A 10,075-nucleotide genomic window follows, 5' to 3' on the forward strand; every position below is an offset into this window, starting at 1 on the left:
GCTCAAAGGTCAGCTGGTACGGATGTTGCCTCTCAGGAGGCAGTGACGACCTGGTTCAGGGACAGCACGGCGACCACACTCTGGTCGCTCGGCCCATCAGCACGCAGACACCAATTTGGTGGACGGCAGAAAAGGGCTTTATTAGCAGGTAACACAGGTTTATATACCTTGAGTCTACAACGTCACTTCCGTTTGCTTACATCATGCATTCCTACCTGTCTAGGGAGGGGCTACTACCTTTCCGTACATCGCGAGATCTTCCGGCCGCCAGACCCTAACTACCTACATACGGATGAGGGAAGACTGGATTGAAGAGGAGTGTAATCGTGTGGAGGCAGAGCTGGCCTTGAAGGAAGCAAAAGGCGAAATTATACAACTCAAGCAGGTTATTGAAACCATGAAAAACAGCATGGCTGAGAAAGACAAAAAAATTCAGAAGTACTTCGTAGACATAAACGTTCAAAACAAGAAACTGGAATCCTTGCTGCAGAGCATGGAGGCGGCTCAGAACAGTTCTGTGAGGGACGAGCAGTGCCTGGAGAACACATGTGACTCGGAGGAGAAGTCATTCGCACTGTGTGCCACAATGCCAGACAGCTTCATCATGGAGGACCAGGTTCTGGAGGAGGTGGCAGACAGTGGGCTGCTTCTTAATGAGAACACAGCTAATGGCACTGACTCGTCTGAAGAGAGTTTGACCACCACAACTTCTGAGTTGAGTGATGCAGCTCCCTCTAGTGCTTCTGTGGATAAGGAGATGCTTGGAAAAGTTCTGTATGAAAAACTAACTTATTCCCAGGGTGAGAAGAAAAGCAGCATTCTCATGGTGGAACAGGCCATCCAAACTGACGTGGTACCATACAGCCTAGACATGGAGCAGCTCATTCAAAACATCTTCAGATGTCAAGATGCCTGTCCGCTAAGCCCACCTTCATCACTGAAGGAACTGAGTGAATTTTCTCATGGAAGCTTCAGTGATTCTGGCATCGTAGTTGATTTAACTCCAACTGATCCAAACTCTGCTATCCTTTTATCTCCTATGGAGTCCCCGTGCAGGCAAGTGGAGCACAGAGTTAAGGAAAACCGTTTCATGAAAGAACTTGATTTTACTGAAGCTGATGATGAGGAGGAGGCCTTTGGGTTTGTCAATACCATCTCTCAGGCAGCAGTAAAGAAGACATACTGGAGCAGCAGTCTGCTGAAAGATGTTCTGGCTGTTGCAGCCCCTATAGTACCAACTCTTATGTGGGCTTTCAGTACCCAGCGAGGGGGAACCGATCCCATTTACAACATTGGAGCACTGCTTCGTGGTTGCTGCCTGGTGGCCCTGCACTCTTTACGCCATGCTCCCTTCAACATCAAAACCTAAAACCCATTCTGTCCCACGGCATCAACTATCTGGGGCAGAAAGAAGGATGAGATGTTGTAAAAAATTACTGTAATTGTTCTGGCAGAGTTCATAATTTTGGTTTTGACTTTATGATTTGCACTATAAATTTGTTCAAGAATGTTGTTTCAAAATGGAAAAGCTGAACCCTGTAGTCCCACAAGGTGTTTTCAACTGGTGTTTTTAACTGCTGCCTAAAGAATTAGGTCTCCTGCTCCCAGGCACTGTGTCCTTTCCCTGGTTTGGTATCTTTCTGCTACCAGCACATCTGCAGAATGAAGATGATGGGGAAATAAAGAATTACAGCGAGCACTCTTTTGTGTTTGTTTGCTGAGTTAAGCTCAGTTTCCCTGAGCAAATTTTAAGTGCTTTGCACCAGCTCAAGGGTGTGAGATGTGCCGGGAGCCACGGCCAGAGGATCGTGAGCTATTTCTTCAGGCAGCACCAGACTACAACATCTGTGAAACTATAGCGTTAAGTAAGTGACACAGAGACTTGTTCCCACATGTACGCCAAACGCATGCTAGCGCTTTCTGTTTGTTGTCTGAAGTGTTGATTCAATTTAGAGGCAAGCCCCATACCCCCAGGCAGCTTCCACTACATCATTCGTGCCTGTCTTGTGTGGTGCTCTTCTCAATCATACAACTGCTTGAGCATTTCACCAGTCTTGTGCACACACGGGGACTGTAACCAAAAATGTACGTTGTTGGGAAGTCTTGAAATGTTTTAAGTATAGGCGTGGATACACTTGAAATATTGATGTTGTTTTAAAGTTTTAATGTATTTGAACCTGGTAGTTATTCAAGCCGTTTGAAATTATATATATATATGTTATTGTGTTTTAACTTATTGTTTATTTAATTGTTTTATTGTAAATTACCTTTATAATCACAAGTTCAGTAAAGCATGTTAAAAGTGTTAAACATGTGTGAGCGTTTTATTGTAGCAAAGCTATTAAAAATACCTCTGTCCAGTGGACCTGTCAGACACAGGCTGCACAGGAGGGAAGAGGCACTGGATCAGGGCATAGGAACCATCAGGACCTGGAGAAAAGTTAGACTGAGAACACCTGAGTACAGCTCCAAGCGTAAGCACTCAGCCAGATAAATGCATCATAGAATCATAGAATGTCCTGAGTTGGAAGGGACCCACGAGGATCATCAAGTCCAGCTCATGTCCCTGCACAGGACAACCCCACAGTTCACACCGTGTGTCTGAAGCTGTTGTCCAGTCTCTTCTTGAACACTGTCAGGCTTGGGGCTGTGACACCTCCCTGGGGAGCCTGTTCCAGTGCTCCAGCACCCTCTGGGTGAAGAACCTTTTCCTAATGTCCAACCTAAAGCTCCCCTGGCACATCTTCCTGACATTTCCTTGGGTTCTGTCAGTGGTCACCAGAGAGAAGAGATCAGCACCTGCCCCTCCTCCTCCCCTTGTGAGGAAGCTGTAGCCATAATGAGGTTTCCCCTCAGTCTCCTCCAGGCTGAACAAACTAAGTGACTTTAACTGCTCCTCATAGGGCTTCACCTCCAAACTCTTCACCAACCTCGTAGTCCTCTTCTGGACACTTCAGTAGCTTTATATCCTTTTTATCCTGTGGCTCCCAGACCTGCACACAGTGCTCCAGGTGAGGCCGCACCAGTGCAGAGCAGAGCGGGACAATCACCTCCCTGCCCGGCTGGCCATGCTGTGCTGGATGCACCCAGGACACGGTTGCCCTCTTGGCTGCCAGGGACACTGTTGGCTCATGTTCAACTTGCCGTTGACCAGAACCCCCAAATCCTTCTCCACAGAGCTGCTTTCCAGCATCTCATCCCCCAGTCTGTATGTGCAGCCAGGGTTGCTGTGTCCCAGGTGCAAAATTTGACACTTGAACTTGTTAAACTTCATGCAGTTGGTGATGGCCCAGTTCTCTAATTTGTCCAGATCCCTCTGCAGGGCCTCTCTGCCCTTGAGAGTGTCAACTGCTCCTCCCAGTTTGTCATTGGCGAGCTTACTTAGCATTCCTTCAAGTCCTGCATCCAAGTCATTTATGAAGACATTGAAGAGTTATGGCCCAAAGATGGATCCATGTGGAACCCCACTAGTGACTGGTCACCAGCCTGACATAACCCCATTTACTACAACCCTTTGAGCCTGGCCCATCAGCCAATTGGTCACCAATGCAGTGTGTGTTTATCCAGCTGCATGCTGGACATCTTGTCCAGGAGGATACTGTGAGAGACAGTATCAAAGGCTTTACTGAAATCCAAAAAGATCACATAGACAGGCTTCCCTTGGTCAACTAAATGGGTAGCCTTGGTTAATTAAATTAATTGAATTGGTCAAGCAGGACTTTCCCCTCATGAACCCCTGCTGGCTGGGACCAATGACTGCATTGTCATCAGATGTTTTTCAATAACTCCCGGAACAATCTTCTCCATGATTTTTCCAGGAACAGAAGTGAGGCCGATAGACCTGCAGTTGCCAGGGTCATCCCTGCTGCCCTTCTTATAGTTTGGGACAACATTTGCCAGCATCCAGTCATCTGGGACCTCTTCAGATTCCCAGGGGCGTTGAAAAGTCATGGAGATAAGTCTTGCTATGACATCAGCCAGCTCTTAAAGTACCCTTGGATGAATCCCATCAGGCCCCATCAACTTGTAGGGCTCTAGCTGGCAGATCCCGTACAAGTTACAGAATCACAGAATCACAGAATGTTAGGAATTGGAAGGGACCTTGAAAGATCATCTAGTCCAATCCCCCTGCCGGAGCAGGAACACCTAGATGAGGTTACACAGGAATGTGTCCAGGCGGGTTTTGAATGTCTCCAGAGAAGGAGACTCCACAACCTCCCTGGGCAGCCTGTTCCAGTGCTCTGCTACCCTCACTGAGAAGAAGTTTCTTCTCATATTTAAGTGGAACCTCCTGTGTTCCAGTTTGTATCCATTGCCCCTTGTCTTATCATTGGTTGTCACCGAGAAGAGCCTGGCTTCATCCTCGTGACACTCACCCTTTATATATTTGTAAACATTAATAAGGTCACCCCTCAGTCTCCTCTTCTCCAAGCTAAAGAGACCCAGCTCCCTCAGCCTTTCCTCGTAAGGGAGATGCTCCACTCCCTTAATCATCCTCGTTGCCCTGCGCTGGACTCTCTCCAGCAGTTCCCTGTCCTTCTGGAACTGAGGGGCCCAGAACTGGACACAATATTCCAGATGTGGTCTCACCAGGGCAGAGCAGAGGGGAAGGAGAACCTCTCTTGACCTACTAACCACTCCCCTTCTAATACACCCCCAGATGCCATTGGCCTTCCTGGCCACAAGGGCACAGTGCTGGCTCATGGTCATCCTGCTGTCCACCAGGACCCACAGGTCCCTTTCCCCTACACTGCTCTCTAATAGGTCATTCCCCAACTTATAATGGAACTTGGGGTTGTTCCTACCCAGATGCAGGACTCTACACTTTCCCTTGTTATATTTCATTCAATTTTTCCCTGCCCAACTCTCCAGCCTGTCCAGGTCTCGCTGGATGGCAGTACAGCTTCTTCCCTTCAGCCAGTTCGCAGTCCACCTCACTACTTGATCATCCAGTCCACACTTCCTCAGTTTAGCTGTAAGGATGCTGTGGGAGACTCTGTCAAATGCTTCACTGAAATCAAGATAGACCACATCCACTGCTTTGCCATCATCTATCCACCTGGTTATGTCCTCATAAAAGTCAATGAGGTTGGTCAAGCACGACTTCCCCTTGGTGAAGCCACGTTGACTGCCCCTAATGACCCTCTTATCCTTGATATGCCTTGAGATGGCACCAAGGATAAGTCATTCCGTCAGTTTCCCAGGGATGGAGGTGAGGCTGACCGGTCTATAGTTACCCGGGTCCTCCCTCTTGCCCTTTTTGAAGACTGGAGGGACATGTGCTTTCCTTCAGTTGTCAGGCACCTCTCCCATTTCCCAAAGATGATGGAGAGCGGTCCAGCAATGACTTCAGCCAGCTCACTCAGCACCTGCAGGTAAGATCCCATCCGGACCCATGGATTTATGGATGTCCAGATTGCTCTCTAACCCGGTCCTCATCCATCGAGGCAAACTACTGCATTGTCCTGCCTTCCTCTGGGGCCTCAGGAGTACAGGGCTCCTCAGGACAGCCTCCGGCAGAGTAGACAGAGACAAAGAAGGCATTCAGTAACTCTGCCTTCTCTGGATCTTCTGTCACCAGGGCACCCACCTCATTCATCAGTGGGCCTACATTGCCTCTGGTGTTAGTTTGATCTGCCACATATTGGAAAAAGCTCTTTCTATTGTCTTTGATCTCTCTCACAACATTTAATTCTAAGGAGGCCTTAGCTTTCCTAGTTGCCTCCCTACACCCTATGACAACAGCCTTATATTCTTCCCAGGTGGCCAGTCCCTCCTTCCATGATCTATATCTCTCCTCTTCCACTTGAGCTTACCCAGCAGCTCCCTGTTTAACCACGCAGGTCTCCTGGCTCCCTTCCTTGACTTCTTATGTGTCGGGATGCTTGTGATCTTGTGCCTGGTAGAAGCAGTCCCTGAACACTAACCAACTCTCTTGGGCCCCTTTACCTTCAAGCAGCCTTGCCCATGCGATTTCCCTTAGCAATTGTTGGAAAAGGCCAAAGTTCACCCTGCTGAAGTCCAGGGTTGCAATTCTGCTTGCTATTCTGTTCCTGCCACATGAGATCCTGAACTCCACTATCTCATGGTCGCTGCAACCAAGGCAGCCCTCCACCTTTACCACTTCAACCAGACCCTCCTTGTTAGTGAGGATGAGACCCAGCAGTGCTTCTCTCTTAGTTGGCTCATCCACCATTTGCATCAGAAAGTTATCGTCAAGGCACGGGAGGAACCTCCCAGACTGTGGCTGGCTGGCCGAGTAGTCCTTCCAGCAAACATCAGGGAAGTTAAAATCCCCCACCACAACCAGGGCCAGTGACTGTGAGGCTGCTCCCAGCTGTCTGTAGAAGGCCTCGTCAACTTCCTCACCCTGATCTGGTGGCCTCTAATAGACACCCACAACAGTATCTCCCCTGCCAGCCTGCCCCTTAATTCTCACCCACAGACTCTCAACTCGCTCCTCATCCATGTCTGGACAATACTTAATATATTGTAGTTGCTCTCTCATGTAAAGTTCCAGATTGATTGGGAGTTTATCATTCTCAGAGCCATATTTTTATACCTCAGGGTTTTGGGGGCCCCCAAGTCAATCATCAGTGTTGAAGACCAAGGCAAAGAAAGCATTAAACATCTCAGCTTTGTCTATGTCCCTGTTTATACGGTGACCATGCTTATCAAGTAATGGGCCAATGCTATTTCTAGTTCGCCTTTTGCCATTAACATATTTAGAAAAGCCTTTTGATTGTCCTTCACAGTACTGTCCAGCTTCAATTCTAGTTGAGTTTTGGCTACGCAAATTTCCTCCCTACAATGGCGAGCAGCATCTCTGTAGTCCTCCCACGTTGCCTGACCGTGTAATTTCTTTTTTCACTGTATTTCAGGAAGATCCCTGCTCAACCAAACTGGCTTTCTGCCTCACACGCTAGATTTTCAGAATTTTGGAACGGCCTGGTCCTGTGCTCTTAGTAGGTGGTACTTAGAAAGCAACCAACACGGTTGGACCCCAACACCTTCAGAAGCTTCTTCCCAGGAAATCTTACTAAGTACTTCTCTGCCCTCCTCATATCTAGTGTTAAGGTCTTGCTGACAGCTTTCCTCCTATTAGCACAGATTTTAAACCTGATTGCTTTGTGGTTGCTGTGGCCAAGGGAGCCACCAATTGCCACTTCTCCCACAACACTCTCTCTCTCAGTGAGTAGCAAATCTAGGAAGGCACCTTTCCCGATCAGTTACCTTAGTACCTGTATCAAGAACTTATCATCCAGATGCTTCAGGAATCTTCTGGACCTGTTGGTGCAAGCTGTGTGGCATTCCCAGTTGACATCTGGCAAGTTGAAGTCCTCTGTAAGGACAAGGGCAGATGACTTGGAGGCTTCGCTTAGTTCCTTAAAGAGTAACCTGCTGCCCACTCTGCCGCACCCACGCTGCTTTCACAGATTCAAGTGACCTCATCTATAACCAAATGCGATCTTCTGGGAGCTTGTTACTTCTCCCTTCTGCACTCCCGGTACAGCATGAGTCTTCCGGGCGTTTAACAGAAGTCCGGAAGGCCTTGTTTAACCCAGCCGAGAGTGGTGCAATTTCAGTGCACACACTGAGATGCCACTGTGACCATCAAAGCCCATATTCTCCATGTCCAAAACTTGAGATCTGTGCATAAATCAGAGGGCAACACTACCCAACAGATGAGCCAGTAGGGTTTTTCTGGCTTCACACAACCTTTCACCACCTCTAACCATTTAAACCTCACTGGCCTCTGGTTTTCCGCTCCAGCAAAACAAGTGCGATATTTCCCGGTGCAACCCAGAGACGAGGCGGCCTAGCGAAACCACACAATGCCGTGAATTGCTCTGAAGCTTTTGGGAAGAAGGGGTTGATTAGTGAGCCACCAGGGAGGAGGCATAACTGGCCATCATGTGGGGAGCATCTACAGCACTCGCGAGGGTGATACACAGTGGTGCTTACAGAGGTGACTCACAGAACCTTCATGTCCCTGTGATGCCCGAGTTCTGAACTACTTGCGTTTGCAACAAAGATTCAGGAGGGCTCATTAAGCATTATATAAAGGAAGAGAAATCTAACAGACAATTTGCTATAACATAGTCCCCAGAGTTCACAAAGATGGCCACCTTGCATTCTCTGGTGGTAACTTGCTCTTCCGCACCCTCCAGCCTGCATGGGCTCCTGCAGGCCAGTGGGCCGGCCTTGTGAGACTGCTGCAACACAGAGAACTAAAGAATCATTTGGGCTGGAAGAAAGCCTCAGGATCACTGAGTCCCACCATAGCCTATCTCAGGCACTAAACCATGTCCCTAAGAACCTCATCTAAACGTCTTTTAAACACCTCCAGACATGGTGACTCCACCACTTCCCTGGGCAGCCTGTTCCAAGGCCCAACAACCCTTTCCATGAAGAATTTTTTCCTAATATCCAACCTAAACCTCTCCTGGCACAACTTGAGGCCATTTCCTCTCGTCCTGTCTCTTGTTACTTGGGAGAAGAGACCAACCCCCTCCATGCTACAACCTCCTTTCAGGCAGCTGCAGACAGCAATAAGGTCTCCCCTCAGCCTCCTTTTCTCCAGGCTGAACAGCCCCAGTTCCCTCAGCTGCTCCTCATCAGACTCGTGCTCCAGGCCCCTCACCAGCTTTGTTGTCTCCTCTGCACTCTCTCTAGTATTTCAATGTTCTTCTAATGATGAAGGGCCCAAAACTGAACACAGGATCCAAGGTGGGTGTTATAGGAAAATAGGAAATTAGGATTTTAGGCCTATATCAGTGTTATAAGCTGTGCTGCTAAGGCTGCAAGTCTCAGCCTTGTCTCCTGCACAGCCCTTTCCCAGAACCACGAGCATGGTTACCTTATGCTTGCTTTGTATCCTTAGACATTGATAAATGCTATTCTTAGGTTTGCTGATTTTTGTACTAGATTGATGAACTATGGATAACAAATGAGGGAGGTAGAACTTCAAAGCTAGCCCTGCAACCGAGGACTTTCCGTTCGGTACTTGCTGAAGTGGAACATGAAGAAAGAAGTGAAACATGAAGACCACTGGGACGGAAGGAACCTGAAGACATCAATAGTGATAGACAGTGATAAATTTTGCTTAGTTGCATAATACCTGTTAGAACCCTATATAATGACTAGCTATATTGCTGTATGATTGTCACTCTCTGAGGAGGTGATCCAAGCCTGCTGTTCCTGCGAATCTTCTACAATAAATACTGCTCAGAGTAACCCACGAGAGTTCGAGTCTCTCTCCAGCGCCTTCCTAATAACCTTTTTCAGTGGGGCCTCACCAGTGCCGAGTACAAGGGCACCATCACTTCTCTAGTCCTGCTGGCCACGCTATTTCTGACACAAGCCAGGATGCTGTTGGCCTTTTTCACCACCTGGGCACACTGCTGGCTCATGTTCAGCCAGCTGTCAATCAACACCCCCAGATCCTTTTCCTCCAGACAGCTGTCCAGCCACTCTTCCCTGAGCCTGTAGCGCTGCCTGGGGTTGTTGTGACCCAAGTGCAGAACCTGGCACTTGGCCTTGTTAAACCTCATACAATTGGTCTCAGCCCAACGATCCAGCTGGTCCAGATCCCTCTGTATGGCCTTCCTACCCTCCAGCAGATCAAGATTCCCACCCAATTTAGTGTCATCTGCAAACTGACTAAGGGTGCCCTCAATCCCCTCATCCAGATCATTGATAAAGAGATTATATACAACTGGCCCCAATACTGAGCCCCAGGGAACATCACTCCTGACCGGCCACAACTCTTTGGGCCTGGCCCTCCAGCCAGTTTTTTATCCATCGCAGAGTACACCCATCCAGACGGAGCTGCCAGCTTCTGCAGGAGAATGCTGTGGGATACGGTGTCAAAGGCCTTACTGAAGTCTAAGTACACAACATCCACAGCCTTGCTGACACATTGGTTGCCTTCTAACATGTATTTCAAAATTTAACGTTTCTCAAGGACCTCTATCTGAAAAGTGCTGTCAAATCGGTTGACTTGTGCTAGATTTTAAGCAATATGACAAGCATATTAAACACTTTTAAAAACTTTTATCTGTGACTAAGACCA

The 10,075-nt window shown here is 48.1% G+C and overlaps 1 protein-coding gene across 1 annotated transcript; it reads left to right on the top strand.

Moving 5' to 3' along the window:
• Window positions 1-292: 292 nt before the first annotated feature.
• On the top strand, window positions 293-2,263 carry LOC309436102 (syntabulin-like; the record flags this gene model as incomplete). Its single annotated transcript, XM_082044998.1, has 1 exon — window positions 293-2,263. The coding sequence occupies one exon, from the start codon at window positions 293-295 to the stop codon at window positions 1,367-1,369; it is 1,077 nt and encodes a 358-aa protein (XP_081901124.1). The 3' UTR covers window positions 1,370-2,263.
• Between the last annotated feature and the right edge of the window lie 7,812 nt (window positions 2,264-10,075).

The sequence above is a fragment of the Streptopelia decaocto genome (assembly GCF_964273445.1).
Source record: "Streptopelia decaocto genome assembly, chromosome: 2".
Lineage (NCBI taxonomy): Eukaryota > Metazoa > Chordata > Aves > Columbiformes > Columbidae > Streptopelia > Streptopelia decaocto.